At 39.4% G+C, this 19856-nt stretch overlaps 1 protein-coding gene across 2 annotated transcripts in view; it reads left to right on the top strand.

Annotated features, from left to right (window-relative positions):
* Nucleotides 1–13867, top strand: part of ranbp9 (RAN binding protein 9) — a 34613-nt gene extending 20746 nt beyond the window's left edge. Inside the window, exons 6-14 of one of the 2 annotated variants that reach the window (XM_084731590.1) lie at nt 2448–2632; nt 5475–5587; nt 5877–5985; nt 6816–6970; nt 8038–8191; nt 9264–9382; nt 9760–9911; nt 10772–10883; nt 12486–13867. In XM_084731590.1, coding sequence (XP_084587716.1) covers nt 2448–2632; nt 5475–5587; nt 5877–5985; nt 6816–6970; nt 8038–8191; nt 9264–9382; nt 9760–9911; nt 10772–10883; nt 12486–12616 — 1230 coding nt within the window. In that variant the 3' untranslated portion in view covers nt 12617–13867. Of the gene's footprint in view, nt 1–2447; nt 2633–5474; nt 5588–5876; nt 5986–6815; nt 6971–8037; nt 8192–9260; nt 9383–9759; nt 9912–10771; nt 10884–12485 lie in introns of both variants that reach the window. The other variant, XM_084731589.1, reaches the window with a different exon arrangement.
* The last annotated feature ends 5989 nt before the right edge of the window (nt 13868–19856 follow it).

Below are 19856 nucleotides of genomic sequence, written 5' to 3'. Positions count from 1 at the left end.
CTCATATATCTGTTTATCTCCTCATCCTGTCATCACAGATGTCATCAGGGACTTGAAAGCAGAATGTCTGTTCCTAGGAACAAGAAATTGACATGTGCTTAACCCCTGGGCATTGGCATGCAACATGTCAACAACTTGTACTGAAACACAGAACGCTTAAGCACTTCACATCCCTGCTGTTACGGTTTTCTTGTCCAGTGTGTTGCTTGCGTGTCTGTCAAGACATTTTTACTAGTCCTGTTAATAGAAAGAAGCAAATCATTAAATTATAAAACAACATGAAATTAGCTAAATATTTTCAATAAAACCTCTAAAATCAGTGTGGGTTTACAGTGATGTTTCAGAGTAGACCGTTACTTTTTTTTGTCTCACTGCTCAGATTTGAGTGTTTTGGAGTTGGTGGTGCCAGGTCTTTGTTCTGTTGTGGTGTTATTACCAAGAGCCTGGCTGCTGTTTAGCTGAGCTTTGTTTTGGAATTTATCAGACGGTGTCTGTAATCTTTTTAAAGGATAAAACTGCAGTATTCTGTATTTTTCTTCTTGTCAAATTCAATGAAAAGCCAAAAACCAATGTATCCTCTGAACCGGGGGTGGGGGACAAGGCCAAAATTTTAGATCATAGTAAAGATATATATCATGTTACAGTAATAATCTCAAAAAACAACTAAGAAATTTTTAAATAACTATGCCATAACAAACACAACACACTCGATTATTTTCTTAATTTATTTGGAATTTCAATACATACAAAACAACTGCCTTGAATGAGACAACACTAGAGTCAACAAAAGAGTTAAAATCGTAAAACTAATATTCTTTCAAAATGGAAACTTGAAGGTTCTGTGAGAACAATAATTTCAAGTGTTTCTGGTTTTAGGGTTCAGACTGCCAGCCCAAATCCATTTTATGGCATGCAGAGATTGTATCAAGATTAATTTTAGAAAGGCTGGGTGGCAAATGCTGGAATTTTGCTAAACAGATCCAAGACACATTTGGAGGTGGTTTGAAATGTGGTTTCTAATCACATTTCTACAGATTTGGCTCCTCAAACTGGATTTCAAAGCATCACACAACACAAAATGATAATGTCAAATCCAGAGTGATGGAAGCGTGTCAGAGCAGTTGTGCTTGGGAATTTCTACCAGCCTCCACTGTTGCTTAGTTTAAGTGGTGGTGGTGGTAACAGAGGAGTTCTGCATTGCAGTTTGACAGTGTAGTGTTTGGAGTGCGAGATGATGGATCTCCATATCTTGGAAAGCTGCCTCACAAGTGTACTTACCTATGCAGATAGGTTGGTGATGTCTGGACATACAAATCTGTTCTGATAACTTGTAAATAATAGTGTGGACAGTGTGTCTTAAAGATTTGATTTTAGAAACACATCTGAATAGACCTTTTTCACAGCAGCCATTTCGGCGTGAAATAATAGTGTGAAAACAGGTGTTACCAGTAACACTAATACAAGTTCAGTTCTATTAAGGTCAAACATTATTATCAAGAATTTAAGGAAAGGTAAATGTTCATACATCGTTGAGCTGCTTGACTAAATACGAGTGCCTCATCAGTAAATACACACCTTCAAGTGGCTGCAAACTCCTCTGTGCTTGGATGCAGTCGGAATCCAACAGCATGTGTGTATGAAAAAGGAGCAAAAGAGATGACAAGCCTTCACTGCCTCTGCTGAAAAAGGGAGAAAGTGACATGTTCGTGTCAACGGGTGTTAGTGGGGATTTTGTCCTGTGTAAATGGGGCTATAGTGTAATTGGTAACACCTGCGTTTACTCTGCTATTTCATATCAATATGGCTGCCCTAAAAGAGGTCTATTTCTGCAGTCTGACCAAAGCCAAGCCTCTGTGCAGTAGAGCCCCATCATTGTCCAAAAACTATTATAAATACATGAATGACCCACACTATTTCACTGAATGACATGTTCCTTTATTACCATGAACACACACATTATTTATTATTTTTAATTTTTAATTAATTATTTTTTTTTGACTCAGTCCCACATACACCTAGCTGTAGATTAGGAAGTTGAGTGCCAAGACAGTGCAAGTCAGAAAGTGAAGCAGAGAGTCAGAAATCTCAGCACTTGGCAATATAGTCGCTGTGTCATTGGTTCTTGAGAACAAACCACTACACTGATCAGCTTAATCAGTGCATTATGGTCAATCTGTGCAGTATAATTCTTAGTTATTGCCCTTTAACGTCACAGGAGTTTGAACCCTGTCACCCTGTTATTGCAATTTAATTGTACAGTCATTTGCCAGCTAGTAAATTCGAGTTTTAAGGGATAATTGTGGACAAAAGCTTATTTCCTGAGATTTTCTGTTTTCCTGTTTTGCCTCTCATTGTTTCCTGTTTTGATTTATTGTCCAGATTACATTCCCACACTCCCTTTCCTCGATCATCCTAATTCTTTACTCTCTAATCTCTCTCCTGTGCAGCCTAACTTGTACCCGACTGTGGGCCTTCAGACTCCAGGGGAGGTGGTGGACGCAAACTTTGGCCAGCACCCCTTCGTGTTCGACATTGAGGACTACATGCGTGAGTGGAGGACAAAGATTCAGGCCCAGATCGACCGCTTCCCCATCGGAGAGCGCGAGGGCGAGTGGCAGTCTATGATCCAGAAGTAAGTCCACTGAGAAGTAATCGGGTTTGGATGAAATACAAGCGATTTTGGCAACTGATTTTGATGTAGTTTCAGTGTTAGCCTTTTGATGACAGCGCTTCCAAGACATAAAATTTCTATCTATTGAAAGCATTGCGAAGCTTATTGCCACCTTTGATGTTTGCAGTTAGCATGGTTGCAGGTGTTCTTGTCTATCACGGGGTTACTAGTAAATGGCATTCTCATACTGATGCTTCTATATGATCTATGTGTGTCAACAAGACCATCTGCGAGAAGACTGGCTATTTCTGTATAGCTGTTCTTAAAGCCTGCCACCAAAAGGAGCCTGTATTTATGTGTTTTTTAGGCAGAGTTATTGTAAGTAGCAGATTAGCAGGTTAAAAAGAAGCATGCAGATATTTTTATTTAGATGATTTTAATTTTGAGGTAATATTTTTTAGGCATCGAGGTGGAAGTGCTACCGCTTTGGTCCATAGGGAACTCCAAAAATCAACAAAACATGAAATTTCATTGTAGTAGCTCTAAATTAAGAACAGTTCATCACAGTGTTATTTCAAGGCTTTGATGAGGACACCAAAACGATGTTCTGATTGTATGTGGACAGATTTGTACAGATATTTATGTTTCGTTCCATTTTTGGAGAGACATGCAACAGTGTTGCATGGAATATCGCAATACAAACAATTCTCAGCATTGTACCAAATTATGACAATAGTTACTGCACTATTACATTATCTAACATATTTTATTATTTTTATTTTATCAAAATACTGCTACTGACAGTTGCATTGTTATTGTTTTTTATAATTGTACATAATAGTTCAAGCATTCAATGCTAGACTCATGCTCATTTTTTGCTCATGCTTAGGTCATAGCTGGCTACTTTTATTTTATTAAAGAAGGAAAGTGAAAAATGCTATACACATCACATTTTTACACATAATTATTTTTCTTTCCTTTTTAATATCACAATAAAAGATTAGATGATGACAATTTACCCAAAAATACAAAATACCAGACAGACGATGGCAACTGCAAATCCTTAATTCAGTGCCTGGATTCCAGGTGTTTCTGTGAATTGCAGCAATTTGGTTTGCTTTTGGCAGTTTTTAAAAAGTTGCTCTGATTTCTTGTAGTATGCAGAGTCAATTACACAACAGCTCTTTCCTATTTTAGATGTGGGTTATTTGTGTTTTTGTGGTATTTAAGCTGAATGTTAACACTGCCACTCTGTAGTCTTTGTGCCATTCAGTGTAACCACAGTGATTTCCTCATATTATGACATCATGTACATACTCTATTTATGGCTAACTCGGTCTCGTTTATTGACTTTATGCAGACCATCCATTTTTCTGCTTGTTCTACTGTTGTTATTTGCTGCTGACATGATGAGGATCAAGGCCCAGATGGACCACTTCCCCATCAGAGAGCAGGAGCTGTGATCCAGAAGTAGAAGCTGTGGGACTCGGTTTCTCTTCATGCCATGCCCTGATGGGATTAGCTCTCTGTTGCTATGATTACTTGTCCTGAATGGATTTAATCTCCATTTGATGGGGATTGGAGGTTGAGGGAGGGTGGAGTGGTGGGAGCCATCGCCTTTATTCAGGAAAGTTGCCTCACGGCTTGGGATTTAAAGCAGGAAGTTTTTAGGCTCACGTCTGATTGGTGGATAGGAACAGTTGATGTCTTTGTAGACCAACGGTAACATGATTACGAGTTGGGAAGAGCGGAGGCCTCTGATCACAAATCTCCCTACAAACAGAGTTGATTTTTAGAACTGGCAATATGTAAATAATAAGCAGTAAGAAGAGGATTCATTCCTGAGAAACACTAATGCATTGTGGGAACATCATCTTAGTACTGATGGGGGGGCAGTTTCCCATCTCATCTGCCAGTGAAAAAGTCCAACACACCATCACACACATTAAACACACATACTGAAAGGATAATTCCAGTTTATCATAACTGGGGTCTTATTTTTGTAGTTTTGGTCATCTTTTGTATTAATATTACTCACAAAGTTAATGACCCTGTTTTGGGAACACTAAAAACCAGTCAGATGTTAAGATTGGAAACAAGCCACCAGTTTAGCCACTAGTTGCTATGACTGCAATTCATACCCCCGCTTCTTCCAGAGTCCTTGCTCACAGCACCCATTGTTTAACCTGGCCTTCATTTTGATCTCAGCTACACACCTCTGAAGTTTCATGACTATATCTTGTACAGTTGTGATGCTGTCACACTGACAAAATCTGTTCATAGACATTAACACTTAATACACAGACATAACTGCCTCTTTGGCAGTTCAGGTAGTAGGTGACTCCATGACCGCATTTTGCCACGATGACACACACACATAGAGTGCATTTCAACAAATCGTAATTGTTGAATGTTTGGTTTGCAGTTTTCTAGTTAATGAACTTTGTCTCAAGTATTGTCACAAAGAAATCATGTGAATGGAAGCAAAAAACATTGTAAATGTACATTAAGGTCCAGGTTTTAGCTCAAGTCTGTGCTTGATATGTAAGAAGTTGACACTTTATTAAACAACAGTACCTACGTTAGTGTTTGACAAACATCTTAATACCAAGACAGTTTAATTAGGCTGACCAAATACAATGGCTACCTAGCTACATACAGTATATAACAGATCTGATGTTTCTGTGATAAAATTTAAACTTACCGGTCAAGAAAAGCACTTAACCGTGTTTGTGGTCAATATGTTTCATGACAGATGGTATACTTTTGGTTGAGCTGATTATCTTAGTATAATAGTCTGTATGATTTCTCCTGCTGCTGTGTCTAATCTCTGAGTGTGTTTTGGTGTTTCTCATCTCATCAGGATGGTGGCTTCCTACCTGGTGCATCACAGCTATTGTGCCACAGCTGAAGCCTTTGCCAAATCCACAGACCAGGCCGTGCACGAGGAGCTGGCCTCCATCAAAAACCGACAGAGTGAGTCCTCCTGTGTTGACATGTTTCTAGATATTCCTGTTAGCAGGTTAAAATGGGAACCAGGAGCTTTCTCAATATTTATTTTTGATTTGACTGTATGTTACTTACATTATGAAGTAAACTGCTTAATGTTAAATTTCACAACACGTTCATTAACACTAGGTATGCAATTTCCAGAAAGTGAGAAAAAAATGTTTTTTGTGAACAGTTGTCAGCCGTACTTGGGAGTAGTGGGAAAAACATGGTATAATAATTATCTGATGTAAACATGTTCACTGTTGGTTTGCAGAGATCCAGAAGTTGGTGTTGTCAGGTAGAATGGGTGAGGCCATTGAGACTACCCAGCAGCTCTACCCCAACCTCCTGGAGAGGAACCCAGACCTTCTTTTTATGCTCAAGTAAGACTAAAGCTGCATTTAATATTTATTTTTTTGACCACTGATTGAATAAACAAAATGGTTGGAAGCCTCTAATTTCTTGTTTGTTTGTTGTTGTTGTTTTTTAAAGAATATGTATCATATCAAACCTGCTGCTTCTCTTGCAAACAGCTGCTTGTCGACCTTTTGTAGGATCTTTGACTTTACTGAAACTGATAAATGTGTTGTGGTAGAGATTGGGTTTGTTTAAGATATTGTTTTCTTGCTTAAAGGAACTTCAGTTACAGTTTGACTCAGATTTGCTGGTGGACCTCTGGCTGTGAATGTTATGCTTTTTATTTTTGCAAAAAGGCTTTAGGGCTGCAAGTCAGCAATTTATTCTGTTGAAACAAGCTGGTTTTATTACAGGGCATCTTCTTGAATATGTTGATTTATTTAAACCACAAATAGAAGAAGATTGCTGAAAAACAAAAAACTGTGTTTGATCTTATCATTCTCAATTAGTGTTTTTCCTCCCTCTGTAAAACTGACTTACTCATTCTTTTTCATGTTCATTGCTTCATACTTAATATTCCACTTAATTTAATTATTTTTACTTGTTTCTTTCATCTTCTGTCCTTATTTTGAACTGCTCTATGGTCCTTTTATCTTGTCCAATCTGCTCCTGTTTTCATACCCTTTCGTTCCTCTCTTTTGTTGTTGTCTTCTTTGTCTGCTTGTTTTACTCTGTACTCTTTTTTTCACATTTTTGCTTCATTTTCCCTGTATTGTTTTTCTCTTTTCTTTCTGCCTTCTTTCTTTCGTACTCAATCTCTTCCTTACTGTCTCCTCTTCCTCCCCCCTGTCCTCAGGGTGAGACAGTTCATCGAGATGGTGAACGGGACGGACAGTGAGGTGAGGTGTCTGGGAGGTCGCAGCCCAAAGTCTCAGGACAGTTACCCCGGCTCCCCTCGGCCCTTCAGCAGCCCCAGCCACAAAGCCAGCAGCTCCCAGCCCTACCTCCCAGGTATGGTCCAGCTGTGCTCTGCATGTTCACATCTGGAGATCAGAACATGCCTCGAGTTCGTCCCGAGTGCAAATACTGCTCTATTTTACATCCAGTGATAACAGTTAACCTCTAGTATCTGCTCTGCACACTGTGCCTAGTATGATCACATACAACTTTCACACATTTACAAATAGATTGAATCCATTCTTTTAATTGGCTGAAACACTGACATTATCTGGATCGACAGCTGTGCATCAGCATTTATATTTACTTTGCACTTCAAAGTAAGAAAGATCTGTCACTGATTGCAAGTTGGAACATAAATGCAGTATATAGTGCTAGGATGTCTATAATGTTTGATGCTTTAGCACCATTTAATAATCACATATTAGTCAATATTAATATATTATCAGCCCAATATTGGTCTGTCACAGATATATAGGTATCGTTTTATGTGTTGTCTCATATGTGCCCATTTAAAAACTTTTTCTTTTGGGTCAGAACATAATGCAGATTGTGTGTTTAGTTTTATGGACAGAACTGTGTGTATATTTCATCCTTTTCGTAATTCAAGTTTAATGTATAGATATTTTTGTTTTTTATGTTATCTATAATTGTTGAAAATACCAGTGAATATTTACCATTTCAGAGCACTGTTGTCATTTTGATCAATACAGGTTATTGTTATACTTAAAATATCCTACCCCTATTTGCATATCTCTGTTCCAAGTGTTTGTTAACCACATTTGTGGATCATTGCCATGGCAGCTGATGCATCAGATTATTTTTTTTTTACTTAAATTCTACTTTAATATTGTAAATGGCATCAACACCAAAACTCAAGCATCAGCTGGGCTTTAAAAATCAACTCTTAACTCTGATTCAAAGTTAGACATTAAGGTTGGGCTGATGTAAGCATTTTCAAACCTTTTTACCGTAAGCCCAAGACTGGACAAGATATGCCAGATTTTACCTGTATGTGTTGTACATGACTCAGCTGCTCTCAAATGGAACATAAGGAGACCCCATATCTATATGAGGTCACTTGTTGAAATGTTTATCTTTCACTCTGCTGTGGTTTTTAGGGTTCGACAGCAACTGCTGTAATGGTGTGACGTCTAATAAGAGCCACAGCTCCTCCCCTCACAGTCACAAGCCCTGCCCCCCAGGCTCTGGCTCCACCCTCCCAGCGTCTGACATTAGCCTCAACGGGAGCCGCAGCCAACAACCCATAACCAGGTACTGTCTATAAAGCTGAATGTTCCCTTGACCTGGAAAAATACTGTAAATTCAGTAAGAATCATCTTAACTGATTTCTCTGCAAATATTCTGATTGAGATTTACTCGCATCTAATCTAATACAGAAAAACTGCAGCTTACTTAACTGTATTTTAAGGTAAAAGGTAAATTTATTTTTCATTTTAAAACACAGGGTTGTATGATATAAGGTTCGTTTCCTTTTTGCTCCTCACAAATATATAGTAAATTTGTTGAATAAACAATAAGTGACAGAAATAAAATAACTATTTATCTTACAAACACTATTTTGTGTGGTGGAGTGCTGTACCAGCTCGCTGCTTCTGATCTCTGCTGTCTGTGTCAAAGTTTGATTCACACACAGGGACTTCATGGTGCATTCAGGTTCACCTTGTAAACTCAAATCTATATTCAAATGTTCACAAAAGTTCTTTAAAAGGGAAAGTTTCTAATTTTTTTTCTTATTTTGCTTCGTTAAAATACATAGCCCCATATTTGTCATTACTTTCTTGTTCTTTCACTGCAGCATTTTCAATATTTAGATGCTCAAATTGTAACAATATTCCATTCATTTCTACATAAGCAGATTTTAAAAATTCTATTAAAAAAATCTTATCACATTATGAGTGAACTAAACCATACTCTTGTACAACATGTCTCCAAGTACCTCCAAACATTTTCAAATTTTTAACTGCTGGGGAGCTCATGTGTGCATCGTATGGTTGTTTATTACAGTCTTGTAAATAATTGCTAAATAAGATCCAGAAAATTTTATTTATCTACACAAACGCAAATGGATCAGTGGTAAATCAAAATCAGCATAGAAATGAACCTAGTCTGTTTCAAAATGTTGCTCAGAATGTTGTTTTATAAATCATAAGCTGTTGTCAGGAATTCTTAAAACAGAGGTACTGACCCCCAGCGTGGCTGCCACAAAGTGTTTCACAAGATCATCCACCAGTATTCATTGACGGAGAATTTACTTCTTCACTTCCTGCAAGCTGTCACACACACTGACTGTTTCTGTCCTTTTCTTCACGTCTTCCCTCAGTAGCGATGTGGATATGGAGGTTGACCACTTCACCAACGGAGTCACAGAATCGTCCTCCAATGGTTTCCTCAATGGCAGCTCCAAACACACCACCGAGCCTGACGACTGTGATGCAGACATGGGTGGGTAGAGTGTGTGTGGAGGTGTTATTAGATTGGAGTATTTATCAGCATGGCAACATATCCCTGGTTGCCTTTTAGTACATTTGCACTACCAAGGTTGTAGATTCTAGCAGCCTTTTTGACAAGAACTATGCTCTTTTTTAAAATCTAGTTGGCTGTAAGAATTCTGCAATTAACCACTGGAGAGCACCTCAAAAGTTTTCTATCCTGTCTCTTCTCTGTAAGAAAGAGATGGTATTGTTCTCTGTGTAAACGTTTTTATAAGACTGTTGTTTGGTAAGCACTTCAGCTAAATGCCTGTACTGTAAATGTGCCATCACATTTAACCTACATTAAACATCCCCCTTTTGCCTTCCGAACTGACTGTGGCTCTGCAGAAGTCGAGTCAGCTCAGTCAAAGAGGCAGCTTTGCGGTGGGAGCCAAGCGGCCATAGAGAGAATGATCCATTTCGGCAGGGAGCTCCAGAGCATGAGCGAACACCTCCGCCGCGAGTGTGGCAAGAACTCAGCCAACAAGAAGATGCTCAAGGTAACACAGAAAGCACTAGCATAACTTGATCTGTGTTGTGTCAACTTATTGTTGAATTGTACTGTAATTTTGCAGGCAAAGTTCATGTACTTCTGTACCTGTAACATACTAAAATACCGCAAGGTGAAGTTAATTAAAAAAGCTTTTGGTTTAAGTATTAAAACATAAAGACTGTATTGGCATTGTTAATATGTTACCCAGCCCCAACCATAAAACACAACTCAAAATTATTTTCATTCTTTACATATTTCACTTGTAGGGCAATTAGCTGAACTTTGGGATAAACCATTGTAAATCAGCAGCAGTTACTAAAGGAAAGACAAACATTAACAAGATGACAGATATAATATGACAGAGTTTCACATACAGTATTATTAGTATTAGTTAAATGCACTAGAGGGATTTAAGAAGGCACCTTCTGTATAGTGGGGGTCTTGCAGGAGTCAGGATTAAAAAACAAAAAGATGAATGAAGACGGAAGCATGAGAGGCTGAGAGATCCTGACTTTCAATCCACAGTTTACATCAAAAACTTTGGATCCTACATTTCCCATAATACAACTCCACAGCACCTTTTTGTTGTCCCTGCATTAGATAATTGGCTGCTGGTACTAGCTTTAGTCTTTTCATTTAGTTCTTGACAAGAAAACAAATTAGCATATGTCCCAGAGTGTTGAACTATTCCTCTAGTTGTGAAATGATCTAACAAGAGAGAATGATTACAGCCTAGGATGACAAAGTAACTATAGCAGTGTATACTATGATGATGTATCATAGTATGAGAACATGTGTAGTGGAGAAGAATAAGCAGTGAGCTGTGGTGTGATCAGTATCTGTTACTGTTTGTGTCTCCTGCTGCAGGATGCGTTCAGCCTGCTGGCCTACTCAGACCCCTGGAACAGCCCAGTTGGCTACCAGCTGGATGCCATTCAGAGAGAGCCCGTCTGCTCCACTCTCAACAGTGCAATATTAGGTAAGTCAGCTGTTTGTGCTGTTAGATAACAGTGATGATCTTATAAGTTTTAACTATCACCCACATCTGTACACTCAAGCTTTTGAATCATTAACCAGTTGTTGTACTCCTCAGAACGACAAGTTTAGTAGTTATAATAGGGCCGATTATCTATTTTTTTTTTTTAACCTGTCTTGATAATGGTATTGTGTGTTTGCAGCTGTAATATGGAGTAAAAGCCATGATTTTAACTTGTAAACAACAACATTCTATCACTTATACTCATTTAGGGGTAGGGTAAATACTTGATTCTGAGATGCATCGCAATGTGGACATGTAATGATTCTAAATTGATTCGTAAATGTCAAAAATCGATTTTCTAAATGTCAATTAACATGAAGTTGACAGAGCGAAAGGGGTGGAACTCAGCTGCGAGGGCAGTGCAGCACCCAGTCTATAGCATGCACACGCTAGAGTTATCAGCATTTAACAGGGAGATGCACTTCATCTTCTCAAAAGGCAGCTTTTGCACTCATGTTTTGATTTACTGTCTGGATATTGAAATTTGCGAGACGAATGTGCATACTTTTTACCGTCACCCAGAGGCGTTAAGACATTCACAGAGCGGAGTGGTGATCAGCTGTAACAAATGAGAGCAGCTGAGTGCCAAAACTGCGGCTTTAACGGATTTGACCAACTGTGATGGAGAAAATAAGTCTCTGCTCAGCCTTTTTCACCACAAAAACTCCTGCTCTGCATGTTGGATGTTAGCATGTTAGCAAGGCCTTTCCTCAGACCTCACAGTGCAGCAGAGAGGCTGCTCTCCACTGCTGGAGACATAACGTGAATAACACCACACACAGCCAAACACACAGTTAGCTTTTTCAAAATAAAAAGGGCGCCGATCATTTAATTGCCAGTTATGTTTCATATTGTATTTTTGGGAAACAGGAGCAAGAGACTGAAAATTGTGCCCCTTTTTCTATTTATTATTATTACAGTCAAAAATAGATTGTGAATCAAAGCAGACAAAAAGACCACCCCCCTCCTTAATGTAATATATGCATCATGTTTCCTTCTAAACGAGGCTACTTCTTGTGTTTTGGTGCAGATGGTTGAACATAAGCAGCTGACGATAAATACAATCCAACCTGCACCCCATGGCTTAAAAGTTTTTAGTTCTGATACATCGAGATGCCTCAAAGATACATCAAGAATCGTTTTCTCATCGAATCAAAATCATACATGGACATTCTCACCCCTAATAGTGGTGTAGCAGTACCATCTGTACGGATCAATCCCCATGGTTCGACTTGTGTGTGGGTATATAAAATGAATACAGCCTAGGGATGCTTACCTGTATCAATACCACAACCTTGAGTACCTACCAATACCAATCTGACAGTCTTCTTCCACTCCCTTAAACTAATAAATAAACATCCTGCTCAAACTGAAACAGTCTACATACGTTACTCAGCTCATCCCTATTGTGAACCACAGATTAATTGCAAAATTTAACCATCATAGTGTAAAATACAGTTTTTCTGCCACGTCCTCTCTCCTGCTCTTTGTTGTTTGTAGTCCTGACATTGTTCCTCCCCTCTCTCTCCTTCCTCTCTCCAGAGACTCACAACCTGCCCAAGCAGCCCCCCCTGGCCCAGGCCGTGGGTCAGGCTGCCCAGTGCCTCGCCATCATGGCACGAACTGGCAGCGGCTCCTGCGCCTTCGCCTCTGTGGACGATTACCTGCACTAGCCCTGCGTGTACACACACACACACACACACACCTACACGCACACACGCACACACGCATACACACACACATACACACACACTCACACACACACACACTCTCTCTCTGAAGAGCTGTCCAGAAGTAGCTCCTTTCACCTCCTCCATCAGTGTAGTCATATTAGCTGAGGAAATGCTCCTCTGCACGATAACAAGCAGTAGAAAGTTAACCACCTCACTCGCTTCTTGTTCTGCTTTTTACCGATCGGCACCACCGAGGATAAGGAGTCATTTCTGGGCAGATCTTTAGATTGCCAACACACCACATACATTTAGAACACACACACACCACCTCCCTTTCCATCGTAAATATGAAATTACGCCTCCACCTTGGTTGGCCTCGCGAACCCCCCCCACCTCCAGCCCCATGAGGCTGCGTCTGCATCATTCTGACTGACAGCGGGGACGCCAGCCAAGAGTAGCTGACTTGAAAATACTCGGAGAGACGAACTCGTGTGGACTCGCTGCAGATATCGAGCCCCTGTACACCCGGGGGCGTCAGACTGGGGCGGACAGACTGACTGAAAACCCCCTGGTCAGATATAAATAAGACAAAATACAACAAAAAAATAAAACAGACGAGTGACCGCCATGGCCGACCACCCTTTAAACGTGGTCCCTGTAAACCTGGCTTGCCGGGCAAACGCGCACACACACGTAACACACGCAAACAAAGCAAACATGGAGGCAGACCGATGCTGAAAACAGGATTGAAAAGTCCGTCTCCACCGAGGCTTGCTGAGCGCTCGAACTCCGGCCAGCGCCAAGGCTCCATTAGGGACAGCCTAACCCCCCTTTACCCCCCTGCACTGCGACTCCCCTCCCCCCACCATCCCTCAATCCACTCACTTCAGGACATCGGCGGAGATTTGTGCGACGCATGTGGACTCGAGGACTTCGAAGAAGCCAGAGAGAATCTACAGTCTCGACTCAACGTTCCCTGTTTTTAATCTTTTTGTTTTGTTTTTGTTTTTCATGGGTGAAGTGGGGGGACTGGGGAGGGGTGGTTACCTGGCTCTTGTTTTGTTTTTAGTTTTTCCAGGTTTACAAGGCATGGTGCAGACGACAACAATGATTATTATTATTATTATTATTATTATTATTCTAATTATCATTATATTAATTATTGTTACTTGCATTCACAGTATATTTGTTGAGCGCCAGCAAGAGCAAGTTCCACCAACTTATTATAATAAAGGTCCCGATTCCACCGATTACCAGTGACGAGCGTGTGTACATGTTAACGTTTATATATGAATTTAACAAAAATGGAATTATATCAATAGAGTGAGATATTTAGTTATCAAATGAAAGGAAATCATTGAAAAAAAAAAAACCAATCCTTTAATGCTTTGTACTGACACCAGTGACTCCTGAAGCGTGCTGGTTGGTCCTAGTCTGTACAGGTTTTTATGTTTCCTGTTTTGTTGACTCCAGGGTTCCTACGCAGGCAGAAAGCTGATGTATTCGACCACTTCCAGGTCTGTAAGATTTTGGAAAACATAACTTAAGTTCTGAAATTGAGTTTTAGAACTTTAATTTCATACATAGGGCTGCAGCTAATGATCATTTTCATGATAGATTAATCTGCTAATTATTTTCACGATTTGTTAAGTCTATAAAATGCCAAAAAATTGTGAAAAATCACCAAGAGACCAGAATGGCCTCTTCAGATTGCTTCTTTTGTCCAACCAAAAGTCCAAAACCCCAAAAGATGTCAGAGAAGCCATAATTGACAAAGAAAAGCAGAAAATCCTCACATTTAAGAAGCTGGAATTAGCAAGTGTTTGACATTTTTGCTAAAAAGAAAGACTAAAATGATTAAATAGGTTATAAAAATAGTTTATAATTTCCTTTTAATTGACTAAAAGTTGCAGCTCCATTCACATATGGTGGTACTTACTGTGAAGTAATCTGTCTTTACTACAGCCGAGCTAAATTTGGCAGATAATGGGGGAATTTTTTTTTGTTTTGTTTTGTTTTACACATTTCTGGACAAAGTCTGGAATTTCTGAAGTGGAAACTCTGCGTAGGAACCCCATGATGATCTCTGACCCCATTTTACTTGTTACCTCCCCAAACCCCCAGCTGCACAGCAGGTTTGATGCAAACATTGTTAATCTTTATTTTCGTATTGATGTCTATGCTAATCCTTAACCCACAAAGAACTCAGGAGCCAAAATGTCCCTTTGTTCCTCCTCCTCCTCGGTCTAGAATGGGAAGGTCCAACCAAGCAGCCGACCAACCCCGGGCCTCAGTTACAGGTTTTTTGTTTTGTTCTTTTGTTTTTTAGCGGCACAGTGATGGGCTTTTCAGACTTGAACTCAAACCAGAACAACAAGCAACAGCAAACCTGAGCTGCTATGAAGCTGGCCTCTAAATGAGCTCTGTGTTTGATTTAAAGCCAAACTGATATTTGAATTCTTTTCACTTTCTGCAAGGAAAGATAATGATACTGCAGCTCTTCTATTTTTATTTTTCAAAAGATGATAAAAGTATTTGTCAACATATTTGTGGAAACTGTCTCTAAGCTTCAAGCCTCTGAGTAGATGTTTTCCATCTTCTGGCTGACAACTGAGAGACAGTATTGCTAGGAAAAACACTATGGTGTTAAAATTTCTAAATATCAATGCAAGAGGATTTTTTTTCCCCTTTTCATCAAGTCCAATTAGTGGTCATCAGCCGCTGCCACTTAAAGCTATTTGTCTCTTTAGAACATATAACATTTGAGAAAAAGACTTTTTTTTTTTGTTAAATTTGTACTCCGCTCATCGATAAATAAAGATGGACAAAGCAAAGCCAAAATATCCCCGACGTGAGCATTGCCATCTGTTAACATGGAGGGGGTGTGGTTTATGACCTATACTGCAGCACGCCACCAGGGGGCGATCCCCTTTGGGTTGTCATGTCATCCATCTTTATACACATCAATGATTCAACTGAAATTGAAGTTAACAAACTAGGCTAATAAGCTTCCACTCTGAAAGTTGAAACTAGATCGTTTGCTAACGCTGGCACTGATTCCTGCTAGAGAACGCTGCTTTTCGTTTTTGGTCATCTGCAGCCTCAGTGCTGTGTTCATTGTGCATTATGCAAAGGAGGGCATCTTGCTAGTGTTAGCTGTCTCTCTTTCAATGCTTCCAGAATTAGCAGGGGCAAAATGCTAAATACTGCATATTTTACCGCATGATTTAAATCACGACACAGCGTAACTCATGCAGTCGCGTAGGGAGTACTGGACTATGCCAGTGGTTCCCAAACTTTTTCAGACTACACCCCTTCACCTCCTTTTTATTCATGAAAAGCCGTAAGCCAAGTAGCTTTCAGTGACTTTAATGAGTTTGTGTCACCAGCGTAACTGCATGTGTGCAAATGTACAGTTAGTCCTTGCAGTACCACAGGGTGTCTCTGCCCACCTTGGGAACCACTGGACAAAGAAACTGCAAACAGTGACGGCTCCCAGCTGTTAAACTGCCCGCGTCACTGTCAGAATTGAAGTGATAGTATGAAATATTTTGTGACTGTAAACACAGATTGACGACACGGCTCCACTTCCTCCCTCTGTACAAAACTGAAGCCAAAATATCCTGGATACGAGCGCTGCTATCATGTGCAGGTGCAGAGTTTGTGCAGTAGTGATCAGCATTGAAGAGTTCCTGCTCAGTTTGTAATTGTGGCACAGAATACATGTTTATATAATCAAATAACTAATTAAAACTAAATTAATCAGATAAATGAACACTTCAGCAAATATCACCGTGATAAGAGCTACCTGAAATGATAGAAACCATCCTCAGAAAAAATGTACTTTTTACATGTCTTAGTTTAATGCATGTTCCATCTCTTAACATTGGGAGGAAAGATTTATGACTTGTACTGCAGTGAGCCACCAGGGGGGCAACCGGGATGCGTTGGCTTCACTTTGGGCAGCTGTGATCCTGTCCATTTCTAATATATGTTGTTGTTACTTACGTCAATATTTGGTTGCAAAAATTCAGTCCCACCTGGAGAGCACTAACATAGGGGGTGCTATTAGTGCAGAACAATAAGTAAAGCTACAATTCAATTGTCAGTCAGTCAATTCAAACTGTTTTGATACAATTTTTTTCCTTTCCTGATTCTGCTATTTGTACATTACCTAATGGCTGATACCAATCTGATACCAGTGCGCATACAAAAAATACTTTTTTTAATGGCTGTGTACTACTAACCCTAAACAAATGTGATATCATCACTAGAATTTTTGTATGGTCTGGCTCAGGTTAAAAAAAAAAAAAAAAGACATACAGGACATTGAAGGATCCTCTTTCAGGGTTAATAGATTGTGATATCAACTCATAAACTCGACCCAGCATTTTGGGCTGTATCTGAGGCATTTCTGATACTGGTATTGATATCAGAACAACCCTAAATAAAACACTAAGGAACTATAAACTGATTTAATTGCAAATAAGAATTTATATTTCAGTTTGCTTTAATGTCGGAAGTGAAATATGTTGCTTGTTTTCAGTTTGCACGATAGTTAACATTGGACTCTGAGCTAGCTCACAGAGTTAACCTCAACTCTTGCCCGCTGTTAGCATTTTGCTGTCTAGTTAATATTTCAAAAGCTGCTGCTGAAATAACGTTCAGGTTTGAAAAGCCCTCAAGTCGCTTGTCTCCAACTACCCATGTCTACCCATCATCCCACAGAGGTGAGCTCCCTCTACCCACTAAGTTTTGCTTCCAGATCTTACTCTGGCCTCTTGCGTTTCTTAGTGCTCAAAGCATTGATGGGGAAACAAAAAAAAAAACAATAAAAACATTCAGTATTGTCAACTGCACTGTGGCTACCACATTTACAAAATAAAGAACCAAATACTTTAGGAAGACAACATTGCAGCTGTGTGTTTGAAGCCTGTGTGTTCGTGCTCGCCACTTGCAGAGAAACAGGAATGCCGAGGCTTTTGCTAGACATGACATCCATCTTTTCCTCTAGTTTTATCCCAGGGGTCCGGAGTTGACTTTTCTTCTCACGGTGGAACCGAGCTTTTCTGTACCTTGGTTTGTTTCTTTTTTTTTTCGGATCACAAGCAGTCATGGCATCGTTTAGAAAACTTCTTAGACAAAGTGTCTGTTGTCTCTTTCTGAGTAAGGTCTGAAACCTATGCATGCCATAGTAAAGTGGTGGTAAGATCAAGTTAGATGTCTCTTATTTTATTCTTTTTGTTTCTCCTTCTTTTAGCCAGTTCACGGTGTATAAGGAAGATGTCAACCAGTAAGTTGTCCACTGCTGACTGTGTGTCCATTTGGAGAAAAAAAAAAGTGCAATTTGTGTGAGGGTGAAAAGATTTATATTAAAAATGAGAAATGATGAAGGCATTTGTCTGGATGCTGCTGCATGACGTCTGGAGCTGAAGTCTCCCACCTCCAACCACTTTTGTTCTGCTTTCCAGTCAATTCACAGACTCTGTGACCAGCAGAGACTGCTCAGAGTTCAGTTTAATCATACGTGACTTGTCCGGAAACGTCCTGCAAAGTGTTTTTATGTCATTCTGAACACACAAACTCACATAGCCTTTGCCAAGTAGTCTAATAGAAGAGGTCCACCTTAAAACCCACCTGTTGATGTCCACTCAACAAAAATATAAACGCCCCAAATTTGTTTTTGCTCTAATTTTTCATGAGTTAAATGCAAGTAAAAAAAATCTAAAGCTTCCTCTAGGCACACAAAAGGTTAATTTCTCTCAAATGTTCACAAATTTGTTGGAATTCGTGTTAGCGAGCACTTCTCCTTTGCAAAGATAATCCATCCACCTGATGGATGCTAATTAAACTGCAGGTTTATCTAAAAATTAATGTAAAAATACATTAGGTACTAAACTGGCTGTTTCACACAGGGCTACAGATACCACATTTTTCCCTCAGGAGGGCAAAGTTGTGACCCGCCCTGCTCCGATAATTGTACCCTAATTAACCAGTCGCTTCTCATGCCTAAACCAAACCAACCCAACCAGTGAAGGCAGCAAGTACTTGCTGATCAGAGGCCTACTGTGAGTCCCCCCCCCATGTTCATGTAAAAACATGAACGAAATAAAGCATAGCCTACGTTTATAATAAATAAGACATAGAAATTAGTCTTGTCAAAGCCAAAGGGAGCCACTGGAGAGGGACAAAAGGGCCACATGAGGCTCTGGAACCACGTTGCTGACCCGTCTGTCATGAATCATTTGTTGGTTATCAGTCATATTTGGTCTGCGGCTGCACCCTCTAAAAATGTCCATCCCAGTGTCTTAAGTCCAAGGTGATATCTTTCCATGTCTTGTTTTGTCGGTCCGAAAATCCAAAGATATTCAGATATTAATATGATAAACTCAAAGCAGGAAATTTGTGCATGACATTACTTTAACATTTAAGTAATTAAACTAGAGTGTAATGGTTTAATTCTTTTTCTTTAAATGGCTTTTTTTTTTTTGCACAGTTCCCTTCAAAAGCTAAAAGAAGTTCAAACCCCACAATTTTATTTTCATCATTAACAATGATAGGAAGTAACTAATGAAAAAGGACCAAAGTTGAATTTTAGGGAAATAAAAGGTGGTCAATATAGAATCAGCAAACTCTTGTTGATTTTCTCTCCCTTAGTTTCACTCCACAGTTTGAGAACCCCTGGACATCAACAAATAGAATTATATAGTATAAATAGTCAATTGAATGCAAAAAGTATTTCTGAAATTGGGAGCAGTAGTTAGACAAAAAAAAAAAACTCAAAAGATCCACTTACTAGCTTTTTCAGAGTTTTCAATACATCTCAGTCTTCCCCAGCAAATGATACTCTGGAAAAATCTAGTATGTGGACCAGGAGCTAAAGGTAGAATCAGTAGGATTTGTCCGAGCTGTTCATAAACGCACCAGAAAAATAGTTTGAGTCTCATTCCCAGGATATTAAACACTGAGGTTTTGGGTAGTAAAGTGTCTCAAACACAACAAAAGAAGAAATGAAAACAGAAAGCACCACACTCTTCTTGCAGGTCATAGTTGAGGATTGACAGGGATTATGTTGATGAATCAAGACATTGTTTTTTAGAAAAATGTTGCCTTTAAGAATTAATTTTCAGGCTCAACTTACTGCTGATATTTTGATATTTTCTTTGCCTTTTTGCTTTTCTTTTTGGGCCAGTGCTGAATTGATTAGTAACAGTTCAAGAGTGTGTACGCTCAGTCTTAC

This window comes from Lutjanus erythropterus, chromosome 12, assembly GCF_056507025.1.
Source record: "Lutjanus erythropterus isolate fLutEry1 chromosome 12, fLutEry1.hap2, whole genome shotgun sequence".
In the NCBI taxonomy this organism is placed as follows: Eukaryota; Metazoa; Chordata; class Actinopteri; order Lutjaniformes; family Lutjanidae; genus Lutjanus; species Lutjanus erythropterus.
This window is presented reverse-complemented; position numbering and strand designations above follow the sequence as displayed.